The sequence below is a fragment of the Danio aesculapii genome, chromosome 15 (genome assembly GCF_903798145.1).
Source record: "Danio aesculapii chromosome 15, fDanAes4.1, whole genome shotgun sequence".
NCBI classification, from domain to species: domain Eukaryota; kingdom Metazoa; phylum Chordata; class Actinopteri; order Cypriniformes; family Danionidae; genus Danio; species Danio aesculapii.
In genome coordinates, this window is record NC_079449.1 from 23,915,552 (window position 1) to 23,936,084 (window position 20,533).

A 20,533-nucleotide genomic window follows, 5' to 3' on the forward strand; every position below is an offset into this window, starting at 1 on the left:
CTCGGGTGATTGCTGAAGCTTTGGATTTAAAATATTGTTCAGTTTTTTAGACAGACCAAAATAATAATAATAAAAAAATTAATGTATTGTCAGGAGCTGCAAGGGCCAGTCACCGTTGAATAGCATTTTAGTAATCAATTTTACCTAACAATAACAAGAGAAATATCATTTAAAAACTTAATTTTTACTTTGAACTATGAGGTATAAATCTGAAAAAAAAAGAGAAAATGTTTGAGTTACGGAATTGTCATCATTACTGTATAGATCTGTTTTTATTTCCTTGCTAAAGCTGCCATTTTGAAACCACATTAATAGAAAAAAGGGAATCTGGAAATGTCATTTTATTTATGCTTTTACAAACATATTTACAGTGAACAGTAAAGCAGTTCATCATTCAACAGTTTAATCAAAATCCATGATGAAAAGTTGGTGTGAGGATGATCTCTAATACGGTTTCGTCCCACTAGGCTTTCTTCGTCAAACCACATTCCACTGGCTGACTTTGGGATGGCCTTAGTATGATCTTTGCAGCAAGTCTTTAATTAGTCTAATTAGGCATTTGGAGAAAACATTCAATGTACACTGATCGGTCTTTCTCCAGAATATAAGGAATTGACTAAATGGGGGTTTGAACTCAGAGATAAATTGCAATACGCTTAATTAATGCTAATAAGCTTATTCAGTTGTTCAACACAGCCGTCCAAATAAATAGAAAACAACAAATCATATTCAAATTCTTTCAGCACGGCCTTTCTCGATGCAAGGATTTGAGAGGATCTATCCATGTTCCCTTCACGCTCTTGCATCACACTTCTTAATAAGATCAACCCTCATTGCAACTTGCTATGCCTTTTCTTTTTAAGATATGCGGTTGTTTCAAATCCCCCATGCTGCAGTCAGGGTCTGAAGGACGCTTTGCTAAAAACCATTGTATATTTAAGGAACAGTGATAAGGAAGGTAAAACATGGATCTCCAAGGGAACAGCCTGTAGGGATGATGAGCCAATCCGTGACGGTAGTCGCACAGGTGCAGGCTTACTACAAGGGATAGCCAGTAGGGGGAGCTTTGTCATACTTATTGCTTTCTAATGAAAAAGGTGGAATGCGCACGTCAAAGTGCGAGCCATCTGTCCTCTCAAAGCAGAACGTCCCCCTAAAGAAGGAAACAAAACATAACATGCATGCGTCATCATTGAAACACAAAATAATTCTGTGACACGTATAACAAATTGTTAAAAGGAACATTTGCAGGAAAATAAGTGGAAGTGTCTAAATTGCATTATTGAGATCGGAGTGTAAATACTCATTTTTATTTTCTTCAGAGAGACTGGAAAGAAATATAATAACCAATATAAAATTCAATGTTTACAAACATTTTAAAAGTATTTTATTTCCTCTCACTCCACAAGAGTCCTCCAAATATTAAAACGGAATATGGAACTAATAAAAAAAAAGTATTAATGGGCATAGACACAATATTATTCTGATCTTTCTGATATTGCTTAGCAAGCTCATGCAATTTACATAGGCTACTGAACACAAAAAATAAGATGCACTTAATTTTCAGGTGAATCTTGATAAAGATAACGCATGTGAAATAAGTTAAATACACTTTATGAATTGAGTAATGTAAAATATATTGCCTTTATAGTGCTGTATTTATTCATTCATTCATTTTCGGCTTAGTCCCTTTATTAATCTGGGGTCGCCACAGCAGATTGAACCGCCAACTTATACAGCATATGTTTTACACAGTGATGCCCCTCCAGCTGCAACCAATCACCAGGATACACCCATACACACTCACTCACACACATACACCATGGACAATTTGGCATATTCAATTCACTTATAGCGCATATTTTTGGGAAACCAGAACACCCAGAGGAAACCCACATGAACACAGGGAGAACATGCAAACTCCACACAGAAATGTCAACTGACCCAGCCGAGGCTCAAACCAGGGATCTTCTTGCTGTGAGGCGATTGTGCCACCATGCTGCCCAGTGCTGCATTTAAACAAATTTATATACATAACTGGCTATATTTATCCAGGGTTCCACTTTAAGCCTGACTAAAAAGCTGAATCGCCAAAACATCTAATGAATGAAAAAACAGGCCACTGTTGTGCATTTATATTAGTAATAAAACATTAAAATAAGGTTAAAATAATACAAATGAGCAACATGGTGGCTAAGTGGGAAGCGCTGTCACCTCACAGCAAGAAGGTCACTGGTTCGAGCCTTGGCTGGGTCAGTTGGCATTTGTGTGTGGAGTTTGCATGCTCTCCCTGTGCTCACGTGGGTTTCCTCCGGGTGCTCCGGTTTCCCTCACAAGTCCAAAGACAAAATGGTAAATTTGTCTGTAGTGTATGTGTGTGAATGAGCGTGTATGGATGTTTCCCAGTGATGGGTTGCAGCTAGAAGAGCATCCGCTGCGTAAAACACAAGCTGGATAAGTTGGTGGTTCATACCACTGAGGCGACCCCAGATTAATAAAGGGACTAAGCCGAAAAGAAAATGAATGAATGAATATTACAAATAATAAAATGGTTTTAGCTTGATTATCATTTTGCATGTCTTTGATAAACAATAGGAATCATTTACCTCAGATTTAGAAAAAAGTCAGATGTTTGTACTGATTGTGTAGCTGCTAAGTGCTCCCCCATTAGAGTTTACAAACTTTACATTTATCCTTTCTGTCACCTACTCTCTAAAGAGGCCAGTGTGAAGCCAAAGCTCTTACAATGTATGTTATGCTGGCATTTATTTATTTATTTATTGCCACATCAGCAACTTTGGCTATTTCATGGCAAAATAGATTACATGGTAAAAGCATTACATGATAAAAACTAATTTGTATTACAATAAAATATTACTTAGACAAATATATAAATATAAATAAAATTCACACAAATATATATTCAAAGTTAAATATGATTTTTCAGTTCAAATTTTGATAAAAAATAAATAAATAAATAAATAAAAATATTTTATTAAATATTTTAAAATAATTTAAGATTCTTCCTGGTGGTAGAATGTGTTTCATGGTAAGAGCATCTTGGCAGTAATTATGTTTAGGTGGTGCTTCGTTATTCAGTATATACAAACGAGACAACCTAGAATGCCCAGTTCATGTTATCCTGGCATTATAGCCTTAGTTAACTGGTACAGTCTGGTGACTAAATTTGAGTTTAGTGACTGCTAAAAAAATAAAGCTGAAAAATAGACTGACCATATAAAAACAACAGGGTATATACAGTACAAAAAAGACATTTTGATAAATGAAAAACACAATTTAAAGCAACAAAGATAAATCCCTTATATTCCATGCCTAGGACAAACAAATTCAAATTCCCTGACTTTCAATTTCTGGAACAGAAATGATATTCCAGACATCCCATGACCTGTGATAACCCTGTTTATCATTTAACAAACAATGCAATGATGTTATTCATAGAGATAATCCTTTTATGCAAGGGATCACCTAGTTTTCATTAAATGAAAAGCTTGATAATGCAACATTTGTTCTGGTGACTGAAATAACGTATTTTGCATTGCATTAAATAATTAACAGCACATTTATGAACCTGAAACTCACCAAATAAAAGCATCAATTGAAAGATATATTTGAAAAATCTAGGTTTATTAATGATTATGATTTTCAGCAGTTCAATTAAGTCACTTTTTAAGTTAAATATGTTTACTTAGAGTTAACTAACAGCTGTGCAGATTCTCCCATCAAGTTTGTTTTGTTGTCCATGCACACTTCTACCCTGGTTTTGTGTGTACGACATATTTATAAGCGAGAATCCTGGAGAGCAGCAGCTTTCTTTCCCTGCTCTGATAGCCACCAAACTACACGAAAACTTGCTTTTTAACTACACGTTTTCACCTTACAAGCAAACTTACAACAGACCTGCCAAATTAAGATGAGTTTGTCTACTAAAATCTTGTCGTTTTGTAACATGTTAGACCAGGCATGGGCAAACTCGATCCTCGAGGGCCGGTGTCCCTGCAGAGTTTTGCTCCAACACTAATCAAACACACATGAACACCCTAATTAGTGTCTTCAAGATAACTAGAAAGCTACAAGCAGGTGTGTATGATTAGGGTTGGTGCAAAACTATGCAGGGACACCGGCCCTCCAGGATCGAGTTTGCCCATCCCTGTGTTAGACCATGTTGCTTCCCAAAAAGCCAATGACAGCAGTTTTTAAAGGGATAGCTTGTTTTAAAAATGTTTTTGTTTAAATCTCAAAGTGATGGTGCCCACTGATTTCCATTATGTGGATTCTAGAGGTTGAGCACAAGACAATGGTTCCTGCTTAATCTTCTTTATGGGTCTACTGAAGATATTCTACTGAGGGTGAGTAAATTAACTGTACATTTTCATTTTACTGTGAAAAATCCCTTTAACGGCATTTGTGTTAATGTAGAAGGTCAGAATAAACAAGTGAATATTTTTGATCTTAATCATATTGTCATTTACAAATCACATCAACACTCTGCGTCAAAGGCATTGTGCCAAAACAAATGACATTGTGTAGTCTGAACCCCACATAATTCAAAATCTAAGCTAATTTCTTGTCCACATGATTCTGTTAAACATGAAGCTAGAATAAATGCATTCATGTCAGTATGTTGATAATCTCACCACATGTGTCCACTGGGTGCTTGAAGTGAAACATGACTGCTGTACTGAAACGCCGGCTGTTCTCTTGATAAAACAGGCTCCTGGTGAGATAATGATGAATTAACATTTAGCAAACAAATCTCATTTCCGTAGTCTTGAATTCTAGATTATGCTTTTGCTAATTAATGGCTCACCTTGCCAACCACTCCTCTTCCACGGACTGTTTCTAGAGTCCCAGAGAGACTGAAGATCCTCCAATGTCTTTCCCTGAGCTGAACCACCTCATTGCCCAGGTTCTCCAGACGGATGCAATAACGCCACTGCGGAAAACATCAACGTATTATCTCCAACAGGTCACCGATGGCCAGCCTATAAATAGCCTTTTTATTTAGTCATTACATATGACATAATTAGGTAATTTTGCTTACCCAATACACATGGGAGTTTTGAGCTTCCTGTAGACATACAAACACAAACATAAATTAAGACCATGTTCATATTAAAGTACACTAAATAAATAAACAGCATGTATGTATTTGATGATGCACTCAACTGATCAAAAACAAAACAACAAAATATTTCTATTTTAAATAAAAGCTTTTCTTTTAAATTTCCTCTTTATCAAAAGTTTTTGAAAATACATTAAGTAAACAGTATAATCAATAACATTATAGAGCCCCTATTATGGGTTTTGGAAAATGACCTTCCATGCAGTGTGTAATACAGCACTAAGTGAAGGAAAACATCCAGCTGAGGTTTAAATCTGAGAGTGCACCATGTTTAAAACTATTGACTCTTTAACAAAATAGTTGACTCAGAGTCGAATGAATGAATTGAGTTGAGTTGAGTTCGGATCTTTTGCTTGAACGTGTCAATGTTGATACGGTAAATCAACAAACATGTAGTACTGGATCCAGTAAAAAATGAACGCGCTTTTCACTTCAGACACTAGCGGAGCGCAGGGATCATGGGACTGATAATGACGCGAAGATGACGATCACTGACAGATGGAGATTCGGCTGCGGGGAATAAAGGGTTAAAGGTTATTTTCACAACACCACCACAGTATAGCCAACCTCGTGCTGTGTTTGTTCCTATCATTTTTCTGATTTTTGATACAATAACCTATGCCGCGACGTGGGATTCGCCAGCCGTTTGCTATTAGAGAAAGGAGCAGCAGAGACTATTATGTATGGGACTTTGTCAGAAATTGACAGTAACTTTGTCAGTAACTGTTACAGTTCATATGGAGCAGTTTCTTCTTCCTCCGGATCATAACATGCAAGTATAATTAAAATTGTTGCCTCGTTTTGTGTAGTTTGCGAAATATGTGTTTAATTGTGTGCTATAAGTTGTAATCACCCCTCGCGGCTTGTAATCACTTAACTTTTACAGATCAGTGGTTGTACAGCATCTATCAGGTTACATTTTTATGGTGCTGTTCACATATGGTGTCCAAAACCACGTTGAAAATGTGAAACATGCTTCTTCATTTACCGATTTAAATGTGTTTCTGAACTCACGATCTTCTGCCGTTTCTTGTTGCTATGGCCACCATCAGCTGTTCATACACACGCAGCTGAGTCAATTTTCAAAATAGCTCAACTTTTGCCACTGTGTGGATTAATACTGAATGTGTGTCATGTTATTACTTGGGGTTAGGTTTAAGAGTAGTGTAATATGCTGGTGTTTAACTGCCATCCTGCATTGGGCTCTCACATACTCTGTGTGCTAATTCATAACTGTGGTGGGCATTTCTCTCCATCTATCGCTGAACACAATCGACCAATCACAACAGACTGTGTCATCGGTCCAATCAGTGCAATTTAACTTTGCGCTAAAGAGGGATTGGGAACAAATCAGTCGCTGAACGAATCACATGGGAGTCGTTGGGATAATTAGGTAAAAATATAAGCATATAAGACAATGAAAAGTGTTATTTGACCTTGATGCATATCAGCCTGTTGTTGGAGACCCCCAAAACCAAAATATGACTTTTTATAACGCAAAATAGAGGCTCTTTAAAATTATTTCTGAATGATCATGTGACACTGAAGGCTAGAGTAACATTTACTGAAAACTTTGCCATTACATGAATGCATTTTATATTAAAATAATTTTAAATATATAGAATTTATAAATACATTTGAAACAACTGTATTATATATAAATAAATAATACAGTTACATTAATCTGTAAAACATGACAATATTACTATTTCTACTGTGTTTTCATACACAAACACAGTTATGGTGAGCATAAGGGACCTCGTTTATAAATAATCTTACTGTCCACAAACTCTTTAAAGGTAGCGTGTAATTTAATGTGAACATTTAATCTGCAATACACTGAAAACTCTATTCTTACTCTCATGCCCATATAGAAGGGGATGACGGTGACGCGGATGTTCTCTGTGGTTTCCCGGTGCACATCTGACAGCTCCAGCCAGGGATGGTTCTTCTCTTGCCAGGCCCGTAAGGTATCTCTCGCAGTGAACGGAGGATCTAAAGAAACAAAATAAATGCAATCCATTAGAAATGTATTATAAGACCCAGGATTATTATGAATACTGATGAAAGAGAAGATGATGACTAGTTACTTCTGGAGGGGTTAAACATTAGGAAACGTTCAAACAGCTCATGCTGGATAGGAACTTGTTCAGTGGAGTTGTAAGGCAGGATGTCTTCGTGACTCACATAATCCAGACCTGAAACGCACATGCAGGCATACACATGAAAGAATGAGAGAAATACAGAAGCAAGATAAATGGAGCTTTCATAAAACTCTATTATTTAAAGGGGTGACTTTTAATTAAAGAAATAGACTGACAATCAATTAATATAAGAAATATTCGCAATTATGTCAATGATTTGTCTGTTTTAGTGCTTCAGATATAGTGAAAAATGTTGGAAAAGCAGCCACTGACTTTCACTTTTTGTTCCTACTATAGATGTCAATGGCTGCTTTTTTCCCAACATTCTTCAGAATATCTTGTTTTGTGTTCAACAGAAGGAAAAAAATTATAAAAGTTTAGAGAGCGAGTTTTGTGTTTATTGCCATATCAGTGTCATGTCATGGCAAAAAAAAACTTTTCTATAATTATAAAAATATTTTAATTAAAAGTCAAGCAATAAATAATCCATAAGATAAAATACAGAAATAATAATAATAATAACAATAATAATAATACATAAGATAAAAATCTAAAACGCTATCTTATTTTATCGTCTGTACCTTATCTTTAGGTTTAACTTTTTATTAAATTTTTTTTTTTTTACAATTTTGGAAGGATTCGCATTTAAAAATATTTAATTTAAAGTCTCTCCAAATAAAAATCGTCATCTGATAACATTAAAAATAGGACATTCCACAAGTATACATTTAACAGTTTGGTTTCTGTTGCAACATTGACAATTTGGGGGTTCTTCTCCTTTGAGTAAATGTTAATAAAGTTTAGAACAACTTGGGTCTGAGCAAGTAGCAGCAACATACATACAAACACAGAACTAGATACAAAAATGCAGAAGTACAATCTAAAGCCAAGGTGCCGACAGAAGTCTGTCTAATGACGTGTGACAAATAAAAACCGGTAGATCTGGGTGCAGATGACATGATGAAAAAGTACACAAAATGTTTATTTGCAGTTACTACAGACACAGAAATAAGATACCTTAATACTGTATATGCAAACATAACAATAAAGTATAGATGACCATTTCTTTTACCTGGAATTGCATACAGTGCTCTACTATCATCATGATTTGCCAGAAACGTCACAGCTTCAGTCTGAGAACGCTGAGACTAATAGTGACAAAGAAAAAAATAAAAAGATAAATTAGTCAAGACAAGTTGACATTGACCTTATTATTGTTCATATCAGTAAGTCAGGACAAACTTTATGCAAGTTTAAAAATGCAAGTTCTGCATTTTTTTTAAAGAAATGAAAACTTACATTCACAAACAATGCTTTAAATACATTCACTGGCCACTTTATTAGGTACAATTACTAGTAACGGGTTGAACCCCCTTTTGCCTTCAGAACTGCCTTAATCCATCATGGCATAGTTTCAACAAGGTATTGGAAAAATTCCTCAGAGATTTTGGTCCATGTTAACATGACAGCATCACAGTCGCTGCAGATTTGTCGGCTGCACATCCATGATGCGAATCTTCCGTTCGACCACATCCCAAAGGTGCTCTATTGGATTGAGATCTGGTGACTGTGGAGGCCATTTGAGTACAGTGAACTCATTGACATGTTCATGATTTGCGCTTTATGACATGCCGCTTTATCCTGCTGAAAGTAGCCATCAGAAGATGGGTACACTGTGGTCATTAAGGGATGAACAAGGTCAGCAACAATACTCGGATATGCTGTGGCATTGACACGATGTTAAAATGGTACTAATAGGCCTTAAGTGTACCAAGAAAATATCCCCCACACCATTACACCACCACCATCAGCCTGAACCGTTGATTCAAGGCAGGATGTATCCATGCTTTCATGTTGTTGACGCCAAATTCTGACCCTACCATCCAAATGTCGCAGCAGAAATCGAGAATCATCAGACCAGACAACGTTTTTCCAATCTTCTATTGTCCAATTTTGGTGAGCCTGTGCCAATCGTAGGCTCAGTTTCCTGTTCTTAGCTGACAGTAGTGGCACCTGGTGTGGTCTTCTGCTGCTGTAGCCCATACACCTCAAGGTTGGATGTGTTGTTTGTTCAGAGATGCTCTTCTGCATACCTCGGTTGTAACGAGTGGTTATTTGAGTTACTGTTGACTTTCAATCAGCTGGAACCAGTCTGGCCAATCTCCTCTCACTTCTGGCATCAACAAGGGATTTGCACCCTCAGAACTGCCTCTCACTGGATATTGTCTATTTTTTGGACCATTCTCTGTAAACCCTAGAGATGGTTGTGTGTGAAAATCCCAGTACCATATTCAAATTTAACCACACCATATTCAAAGTCACTTAAATCACCTTTCTTCCCCATTCCGATGCTTGGTTTGAGCTGCAGCAGATCATCTTGACCATGTCTACATGCCTAAATACATTGAATTGCTGCCATGTGACTGGCTGATTAGAAATTTGCGTTAACAAGCAGTTGGATAGATGTATTTAATAATGTGGCCGGTCAATTTAACTAAAATAACAGCAAACGGCTTTCAGCATTAATTAAATTTTTTTTGGACCAGCAATCCAGTATATCAGAATATAAACAAAACATGAATTAAAAGTGTGGAAAATATATTTTGAAGACTACATATAATTGGAGCAAATGTAATGCTGATGGTACTTACTATGTGAGGACAGTCTCTGGTGTCTATGAGGACCTGGTAGTACGTGTGCATTTTACCCTTCACCTCTTTGGATCCATGACCTGTAGAGTCTGGCTTACTGAAGAAAGAAAAGCACAGGACAAACAGACTCACTAAGCTGAAACACAAACCAAAGCATTTAATCATGCATAAGCCTAAAAGACCCTCCACTACATACCTGTCGGTGGTAGCAGGACTCACATCGCGATCATAAAGACGAGCGTGCCATGGGAATAAAACAATTCCTCTATATCCAAAAACACTGTGCAGGAAGAGCTGCGGAAAATTACAACTGGATGAGTAAAGTTTGTCCACAAACGTCAGATGGAGGCTTGAGATAGAAGTCCTTTTAAAAGAATTATGTTTTAAGGTTTTGAAGGATACACAGTCTATTATAAGCGATTGCTAATGTATTTGTGGTGGTGGCAAGGGTGTTGCCAAAGTAAGACTTAGCACACTAATATGGAAGGCAAACAAAACAATATCTGACTATGCTAAGAAGACTATGTCAAGGCAGAAATTATGAATGTGTTTCTTTAGTATGTGAAGAAATACAGTTTGAGACGCCAACGTTTATGCAAGGCAATATGGCGTTGGATGTTTACAAACATTTAACAGAATATCATTATTATATAAATCTAAAATGAAAATGAAGCTTGTATAAGTACATCTTATTTGGTCTCATACGGAAATGTAGTCTCAAATAGCACAGTTTTCATAGTCAAACTGTGTGTGCTGCTGACACAATCAAATTGCACTTTTGTTTTTTTAAAGGATGAACTGAAATGAAAATTCTGGATGCACTTGTCCAAAGACAGAAAACGAAAAACGCTTAGTAATATTTATTTAATATTTCATTAAATTATATAAAAGTCATTTTGTACAATTTTTAAATTAAACTCAAAATTCTAACTCAAAAACTTTGATTATACTGATTTAAAAAAATAATAAAAATCAAACCAATGAAATAACTACATTTTACTGACAGTGACAAAATCCGACAGAAAAAATATAGTACTTGAAATTATTAGAAGGCAGCTAGGTGGCTCAGTGGTTAGCACTGTCGCCTCACAGCAAGAAGGTCACCGGTTTGAGTCCCAGCTGGGTCAGTTGGCATTTCTGTGTGGAGTTTGCATGTTCTCCTCGTATTGGCGTGGGTTTTCTCCAGGTGCTTGGGTTTGCCCCACAGTTCAAATACATGCAGTACAGGTAAATTGAATGAGCTAAATTGGCCGTAGTGTATTAGTGTATGGGTGTTTCCCAGTACTGGAAAACATATGCAGGATAAGTTGGCGGTTTATTCGTCTGAAGACCCCTGATAAATAAAGAGACTAAGCCGAAGGAAAATGAATGCATGAATTAAATTATTAGAACTTTAGAGTTAGCATATTTTTCAATATATTTGAAGAATATTAAGTGAGCCAGCATAAGCTAGTCAATGCACTGCAAAAATCTGCCTTGCATGGTGCAGGCCACTGAAATGAATGGGATTCATAACAGTGCAACGCTTTTCATGTCTGCTGTGAAAGTCACTTCACATCGTGCAGTGACTACAGCTGGACAAATATATTTTTTTGCCCTTTTTTTTTTTTTTTTAATACAGTCCACATCTTCCTTCCATCCACCACTAACGTGTATACATCACAGCGTTTTAAACGAAAACAAACTTATACATATTGGGTGATCATTTACACAGCAACAAACATTATGGGAGCCTAAGAAAATGAAAATTTTCTGAAAAAGGTTTTAAATTAATTTGTTTTTAAACAATGCCAACAGAAACTAAACAGAAATTGTGAGCGGGGTCGGGAATAAACTGTTACTTGCAACAATGTAGAGTTTGGATACCAAACATCTTTTAGAACAACAAAGAGGTGAGCAAATTGATGCATTGAATAATCATTTACCATCATAAAACCTCATGCCATAAATCAACATTCCTTTGTTCCCTGAATATGCTAGCCTATTCAGTAGTAATAGACAGATATAGAACATTGCAAAGCAGCAGTGCTAGTCCAGCATGTGCAATACAACTCTTTTTTCCCCCCCAGAATGCCATTACCATTCTTCTTCTTCTTATGGTCTCTAGCAGTTTTAGCATTAAATGAATATTTAAATCAGAATTTCAGCCTTAGAATAATAAAACAATTACTACAGAGCACTCAAAATGGGTTTTCATAATTAAAAAGACAACTGACCTGTCCTGTTTCATATTTTCCATGCTGCTTCAGGGCTTCAAATACTCCAACAGCTTCCAGTATTTTCCCCTCAGGTCTGTTTCTGTCAGGTAAATAAATATATACATGCATACATAAATTGAAAATAATTCTATATACAATTCTATCTACAACATAGTCAGCTTTTCAACAAAAGGCTGAATAAGCTTTCAACAAGACTGAATAGGCCATTGCGCAACATTTAGCAGATTGGGACCAAGACCACATTGAACTTGAAATTTTTGAAGTGCACTAAACTAAACAGACAGAGGTGTGCTGACCACAGAAATAGAACTTGTTTACCGTCTACTAACTCCGGCCCAGACTGACACTTATGTAATCAAGAATGGCTTTGGGGGGTTTGGAAAAAAGCTGAGGTTTGTAGGCCTCAATTTTGTATATTGGTATTAATTCAAATTCAATTATGATGCCTTTGTAAAAATCAACTTAAAAGCCGTGTGATCAGCACTTTAAATTTCAGATACTTAGCAAACATCAACACTGTTTAATGTTCAGCCACACAGTTACTGAGACAATATGGCAGTTGTGCTGCAAGCATGTGAAGCCTTCAAACTACAGGAACAGCTAACATTAAACAAATGACAACTGACATTTCATTATTAATGAACACGAATGCACCTAATAGATATATTGTAAAGACATTTAGCGAAATAGTTGGCTAAAAGTACAGCTCTGCGCAGTTATGTAACAGGAGGACATGGTAGGACGTTCGCTTTAACAGTTCTTACCGAGATGACATGAACCTCGTCTGTTGAAAACTGGACAAGCTGCAAGATGAACACAACGACTGGGGTCTTTTCGGATCTAACCCGCTGTTGAAGTCTATCGCACTTAGTATTCTGTGAGTGCATTTGTGCTGGTTATATTTACTTGCAGTGGACAATAAGCCCCGACGTATTGCACACGCTGCCATCTTCCTTCAGCTATCGGCACATGAACACACGGGTGCAGTGAATATCATTTGTTTTCAAAACCCCAAATCATATTCTAAACCCACATAATTCAGAAATAACGAAAAGCAAAAGTTTAAAATTACACTTAAACGAGTTTTGACCCTTTTATTGCAATATTGAACTGTGTAAAGTCGCACACAATTTCCCATAACGCATTGCGACCGGAAGTTGTCAGTATACAACACAAAGGTCATAGAAACGTTGAGATATATGTATTATTTATTTAAATCCAAATCATTGTTTTTTTGAAAATTGGTTCAGTAATAATATAAATTTAGTCAGCCAACTTTTAAACCAAGATGGCCAAATTTTTTAATCTAAGTTTAAAATCCCGATAACTCTTAAAGCATAGGCTGTAGTAATGGATGCTGTCCCCTCTAGGTTACAAATGCTTTGTAAAAACACACGTTCCCCTCTATGGTTCCCCTTCTCCTTTGCTATTCCTGGATCCTCTTGATACTGCTGTTGGTCGAATCTGATTTTTCTCCTCTTTTTTCTTCCTCCTTAAAAATAATAATAGACAAATTCGAACTCTTCTTCAAATGAATGTTGTCTCTAGACCTCATGTAATAACTCTCTGGAATAGCAATGCTAATGATTTGTTATGGCCCAAAAATTGGAAATTACCCCATAAATATTTAATAACAAATAAAGTAAAATAAATTTCTTTCAATCTTATTTATAAATATTATCCCAGTAATTACTTTCTTGCAAGCAGGTTTAATTGTGAAACTGATACATGCTGTACGTTTTGTGTCTACGCACTGAAACATATTATCTTTTGTTTTGGAGTTGCCCGTATGCAGTTAATTTCTGGTTGGATTTCTGCTAATTTATCAGTCAACTTTATGCCCAGTTTTCAACTTTGTTTTAAAAATGTTTAATTGGTTTTCTTAAATTCAACAGGTCATTACACAAAGAGTACTTTTTGATCAATGTATTACTTCAGATGGCAAAATTCAGTACACACAAGTACAGTGATTGCAAGCCATTATTTGTTATTTTGAAGTCAGAGTATATAAGCTTTATATAAAAACGATCTATAATCTGAGAAACAAGAAAGCTGTTAAGTGTATTAATGTGTGCAAACATTTACATGTATTTGTTTAAATTTGTTCTTTTTTTTTGATTGTTGTCATCCCCTTGTTGACATCAGCTTTTTCAAGTTGTTGCTAATTTTGAATTGTTCAATTTAAAAAACAAAACAAACAAAAGAAAAACTGTTGAGATATATGTGGATGATTACAATGTATAAAAGGATAAAACATATATAATTTATTTAATAGTTATAATGGGGGAATTTCAAATACATAAATGAAGTATTCGGGTGGTAAGCCAGTTTTTGTTTTTCATTTTATAAACAAATTTAAACAGCATTATGGTATATATGGTATATAAATGTAAGTCAAAAACCCTCTTAGGATCTCTAATTTTATCTGCACATTCATAATAGCATTAGACAAGTAAACTGTCCACTCAGTTTTTTTTTTTACTTGTTCAAACTACTTAATTAAAATGAGCTGAAACAACAAAATTCTTGAGATTTCATTGGGACAACTTATTTTTTTATGTTCAATCTACATAAATTTGTTAAAAGTGTTAACTTAATCGATTTGTGTTGGGACAACATGAATGAATTGTGTGGAACCCTGCATTTTTTACAGTGTACCGTCATAGTATCTGTAATTTAATTTTATTATTTTCTCTATTCTACTTGTAATAATATAAAACAATATATGGCATATTGTGCAAATTGTATTTCTTTGTTATATGTGTTCATAGGCCAAAAAAACATTTATTTCAGTGGTGTGCTTAAAATGATTTGCCATAATATATTGTTTTTTAAAATAATATAATTTGATAATATTGATCCTACATTTGGGGAACGCAGTGGCGCAGTAGGTAGTGCTGTCGCCTCACAGCAAGAAGGTCGCTGGTTCGAGTCTCGGCTGGGCCAGTTGGCATTTCTGTGTGGAGTTTGCATGTTCTCCCTGCGTTCGCGTGGGTTTCCTCCGGGTGCTCCGGTTTCCCCCACAGTCCAAAGACATGCGGTACAGGTGAATTGGGTAGGCTAAATGGTTGGCGGTTCATTCCACTGTGGCGACCCCAGATTAATAAAGGGACTAAGCCAAAAAGAAAATGAATGAATGATCCTACATTTACTTCATGTTTAGAAAATATGGTATTTGTCCCCTCAAGTAAAAAAATAAATATAGTAATTTAATTTAAACTTTTACTAAATATTAAATATACACAAGCATGCCTCAATAAAATAGACCTAAATCTTTTTTTTTTATTCTTGGACAAGATAATACAAGAGAAATTCATGCAATTTTACATATTTATTTTTATAGTGTCCAAATAAAAAATGTATGTAAATGAATAAATGAATAAATAAATAAATCATTACGCTGTGGCGACCACTGATGAACAAAGGCACTAAGTCGAAGGAAAATGAATGAATGAATGAATAAATAAATAAACAAATACATTTATAAATGCATTAATGGAACAAAAAAAATAAAAATAAATATAAATTAAGTAATACTGAAAAATTACATTAAGGAAAGAAAGAAAGAAAGAAAGAAAGAGATCGTTATGAAAGTGAGAGCTTGTGGTCATTTACAACACATTATCCCTGTGGACAAAAATCTTGGCATGAAAAATAATTAAAACGTAGAAACAAACATTGATTAATATTGCTTCAAAACTGTGACATTTACATGAGGCTATAAATACACTCCCTGACTGTAGGCGGCGGTATGCGAACAGTCGGTCTGTTCTGCAACCAGCCAAAAAACTACTGAAGGAAAACAAGAAATCAGCTGACAGGCAGGACTGAAAATACACAACATTCTCCATTTAAAATACAATATAACACTTAAACGGACGTAACACTCAACATTAACTGTGACGTTAAGTTGATTTAAGCGTCAGCGTTTAGCCTTTTGATAGGTTAAACGGGAAACTTCCTTTATTGACTTGGTATCCACACAACTGACATATGTGAAAATAAATGCACATTAACGTGTGCGGAACTTAAACAGGCGTCTTTATAATCATGGCTTCTTCGTTTAAAATCGGTGAGAGATTTAGAGAGAAGTTGAGAGATTTACTGGAAAGAGAATCTGCCATATCGGAGAAGCTGAAAGAGGAGTTGAAGACTCTCAAAGATCAGTCCATCATACCGTTCAAGACTGTGAGGAAACTACACAAGCTTCTTCAAGACAGTGGTAAGAAACTTACATTTCATTGAACAATACATATTTTTAAGCACTTTACGCAAAAACGCACTTTACGTGTTGAGTATGATGTGTTTGTAGGACATCCAGTGCATCTTCACGAGCTGTTTGAAGACAGCACCCTTCATCTTCCAGAAGTCATCACACCTCCAAGAGTGAGTGAGGATTTTGTAATAATATTATTAACTTTGATACAGGCACATTACGAATGTCACATATAGCATTAACTATGACAAGCCATATTAACATTTAACCTACAAAACGTACGAGTATCTATTTTCATGCTTCTAGTGCGTGTTCTGTAGATACTAGAACTTCGTTAGATTTGGGGTTTTTACATTGTCTTATAGATATTAAATGATTACTAGAATATATAAGTTATTTATTAGATACTAGCACTTAATGACTTATTTAATACTAGACACTAGTATTTTTTATAATTATTACTAGTAACAATTCGTATCTTACTGGTCACTACTTTATTTTTTTTTACTCGTTTTATGACATGACCAGTCAAAATCGCCACTGTAAGGTTTAATTAAAAGTCTTACAAGTAAAATAATAATAAAAAGTAATTAGTAACATTTGAAATAAGTAATAGCATATAATAAGCGTGTACCAGTACCTACTGAATTGAGTTCCTAATAAATAAGTACTAAAGTCTAATGAATAAATACTAGTATTTAATAAATAAAGAACTGGCATCTATGTACTTTGTAAAGGTGTATCTAATAAGTAGTATCTAATGATTAAGTGCTAGTATTTAATGATGTGTAAAAATTTTGTTAAAAAGTTCCTAGCTCCTAACGAACTATTAGTACATAAAAATTTGTAACATACTGGTCTAAAATGAAGAGTAGATATCTCAATGATAGATCCCCATAGAAGTCAATGGCAAAAATGTGAAGTTAATTAATAATTTATTATTACTAAATAGTAGTATATAATGAATAGGTATTAGTATAAATTTAATCGGTGCTACGCTGAAAACAAATTATGACAAAAAGTCATGACAACAACTAATTTGTTAGCTTTTTAAGCTATTTTTAATCAGGTTTCAACAAATCTTTTAGTTATACAAAGTTTGAACACACTTTTAATGTACAATTCATGCTATTAATAATCCATTAACTAAGACTTTTAGCTCAATAAACTACCAATTAGCTGCCTATTAATAGTTATAAGGTAATAGTTAGGTTTAGGTATTGGTAGGATTAGGGATGTCCAATAAGATCATACTTTTTAATAGCTAATAAACAGTTAATATTTTATTAATTGGCAGGTAATAAGCCTAGTAATGAGTAGTAAATGGTGTGAATTGATACTTAAACGAAAGTGATCCCCAAATTTAGATTAAGTTCAGTTGATTCAACTAAAAATAGGCAGCAAGATTTTTTTACAGTGTAATATCTAATAAAAAATTAAAATTGAAAAGATACTAGTAACTTAATGTGATAGAAATGAAATTTCTGCTATCGTTTACTCATTTACTAACTGTTAAAGTTTCTTCTGTCGAATACAAAAGAAGATTTTTAAAGAAAGCTGTAAGCTTTGACTTCTATAGTATTTTTAATTCCTACAATGAAAGTGAATGTTTACAGCTTTCCTCAAAATATCTTCCTTTCTGTTCAGTGGAAGAAAGGAACTCATACAGATGTATAAACACTTGAAGGAGAGTAAATAATGATTACATTTTAATTTTTGGCACTACTTTATGAAAAAAGGGTAATTTACTCAATGTTCATTTTTGGCCAAACTATCCATTAAACTCCATTACTGGACAAAAAAAATGGGAACAATCCATTATTGGACATATAATCCTAATCCTACCAAATGCCTAAACCTAACTACTACCTTAATAACTATTAATAAGCAGCTAAAGCATGTTTAAAATGTGCAGTCTGTTTGTGCATAACCCCAAGTTGTCATTAAGCAGATATTTATTTCAATTCAATAGAACCCTCAGCTGGTGGCCCGTCTAGAAAAAATTAAAGCAAAACTGGCCAATGAAGAATACAAGAGAATAACACGGAACGTAAATCCACAGGTGAACACTCGTCTACAGCCAAACATATTCTCATAATTTTTCATTCTGTCAGTAGATTTATTTATACGCTCTTACTCAACAGGAAATGAATCAACATGGAACTTTAGCAGACTTTGGAAGAGAAGGTCAGGATGTTCCCCTTTCTTTGCTTATTATTAATCTGTTTCTCTGTTTTGTTGTTCATCTTACTTGTCATTTGTGTTTTGCAGTGCGCTCCGTGAAGGCTGTTGTTGTTACTGTATTTAACTTCCTGGTAACTGTAATTGCAGCGTTTGCCTGTTCATATCTGGGCAGCCAGTATATCTTTACTGAGACGACAACAGTAAGTTCACATTCGAGTCAATGCAGAGTCAAGAAGTGTTTTAAAAATCTATTATAAAATATTCATAATGTCTCTTTATTGTTTTTTTCTTTTAGAGAGTAATAGCCGCTGTTATTGCAGCATCTGTTGTCGGCCTTGCTGAGCTTTATGTTCTGGTCCGGACAATGGAAGGAGATCTTGGAGAGCCCTAATAGTGCCTAATATTATTAAATATTTCCATAATTTTTGTTATCATCAACTTGTTTCACCATACAACTGTTTTAGTTTCTTGTTTTCTTCCGAATCAAAACGCTGCAGCTTAACAAATCAATCTTGATCTAAAAAAATTACATTAGTAAAAAAAAAAAAATGAACACACACACATAAGAATATACATTAATCATATTGCTGTCTTGTTTTTCCACATTTCTAGTGTTTGTATTTATTTTTGTCCTCCATGGAGCATTATTTCTTTAATGAGACATGATTGTAAATGATTTGTGCTTCGATGTTTATTGTGATTGACTCTCTAGAAGTAGTGTGGAAAAATGTGATTTTTTTTTTTTTGCAAGAATATAATAAAAAAAATAATCCAAAAAGCTTGAGTCAACACCATTTAAAAGAAAAAAAGGAACATTTATTAAATCACACACCCTGGCAATGCTCACTGATAGTCCAGCTTTGTTGAACCAGGTTTACAGCATTTCCTGTTATAATGCAGATCCAGTGCTTACTGTATATTGTGTACTGTACGTCCTGCACATGCAGCTATGTAGTTGAGCTTTCGCAAAGTCTCGGACACAGTATAAAAGACAACCAGAAACGTGCAACACAAAGCGGCTCATAAAGCCATGCTCATGCCACTGAAAATTAGGAAAAAAGGCAAAACAGTTATAAAAAAGAAAAAGAAACGAATGTGCCTATCTGAGAACAAAATATATATTGTAACTTATTTCCTGTACATTTCTATTTCTCTCTATGCCATTCACTAACAGTCTTTATCTTTATAAAATGTCTCCATAATCCCCTGAATTTAAAGTGTTAATTAAACCCCAAATGGAAGTTCTGTCATCATTTACTCACCTTCCAAATAAGATGTCTTTTGACTTTGAAAAACAAGAACATGAAGAAATCAGAATGACTTCTGTGCCTCCATTGAAAGTCTATTCATCCAGATTTTTTTTACTTGTCACATAAATCGATTGACAAAAAATCTTTTAATCAACAAACCTGTATGTTGTGCTAGATAATGTTTGTGGGGGAAAAACTACCACAAAATTAACAAAGAAATGACGCGCAAAATTAAAAATAAAGTCGTTTAAAAAAGCCCCAGCACAAATAAACGACACTATTTGGACGTTTTCGCTGGAAAACATGTTGATCTGAATTCCACATTTACGTTCTAATATTTGCACGTTACATTACAAACCAATCACACATGTTTCTGTTGAGTTTATGAATGCAGTAGCCAATCAGAAGAGGCAGTTAGTCAGCGGTGAAAACACCTTTGAGTTTGGTGAGGGCGCGTGCTCACTGACTGAATTTCGCGCGCTTGTGCTTCTCAACATAAACAACAAACTGAAACGATGTCAGTAGGATTAACTTAACTTTTGAGATTTTGTTTGAGTATTACTTATGTAATTGACCTACGTATTTTTGATGAGTTGACTGAAAAAGACGTACTGAGTTTACTGTAAGTAGGTTTACTGTATTTTACTGTCCTATTTAAAGACATTAATGGTAACTTAATTATTAATATAACATATCAAGAGCAACTTTTTGTTGTAATATCGCACA

The 20,533-nt window shown here is 34.8% G+C and overlaps 2 protein-coding genes across 2 annotated transcripts; one reads left to right on the forward strand and one right to left on the reverse strand.

Moving 5' to 3' along the window:
- Positions 1-326: 326 nt before the first annotated feature.
- On the reverse strand, positions 327-13,298 carry poldip2 (polymerase (DNA-directed), delta interacting protein 2). The gene is made up of 11 exons (XM_056473727.1): positions 12,922-13,298; positions 12,155-12,236; positions 10,135-10,232; positions 9,939-10,035; positions 8,360-8,435; positions 7,234-7,341; positions 7,002-7,138; positions 5,063-5,089; positions 4,829-4,954; positions 4,656-4,735; positions 327-1,153 (listed from the first exon to the last, which is right to left on the reverse strand). The coding sequence occupies exons 1-11, from the start codon at positions 13,104-13,106 to the stop codon at positions 1,039-1,041; spliced, it is 1,131 nt and encodes a 376-aa protein (XP_056329702.1). The 5' UTR covers positions 13,107-13,298; the 3' UTR covers positions 327-1,038.
- A 2,627-nt stretch (positions 13,299-15,925) lies between these two features.
- Positions 15,926-19,309, forward strand: tmem199 (transmembrane protein 199). The gene is made up of 6 exons (XM_056473177.1): positions 15,926-16,379; positions 16,470-16,543; positions 18,346-18,435; positions 18,518-18,560; positions 18,645-18,757; positions 18,853-19,309. The coding sequence occupies exons 1-6, from the start codon at positions 16,208-16,210 to the stop codon at positions 18,946-18,948; spliced, it is 588 nt and encodes a 195-aa protein (XP_056329152.1). The 5' UTR covers positions 15,926-16,207; the 3' UTR covers positions 18,949-19,309.
- Positions 19,310-20,533: the final 1,224 nt, after the last annotated feature.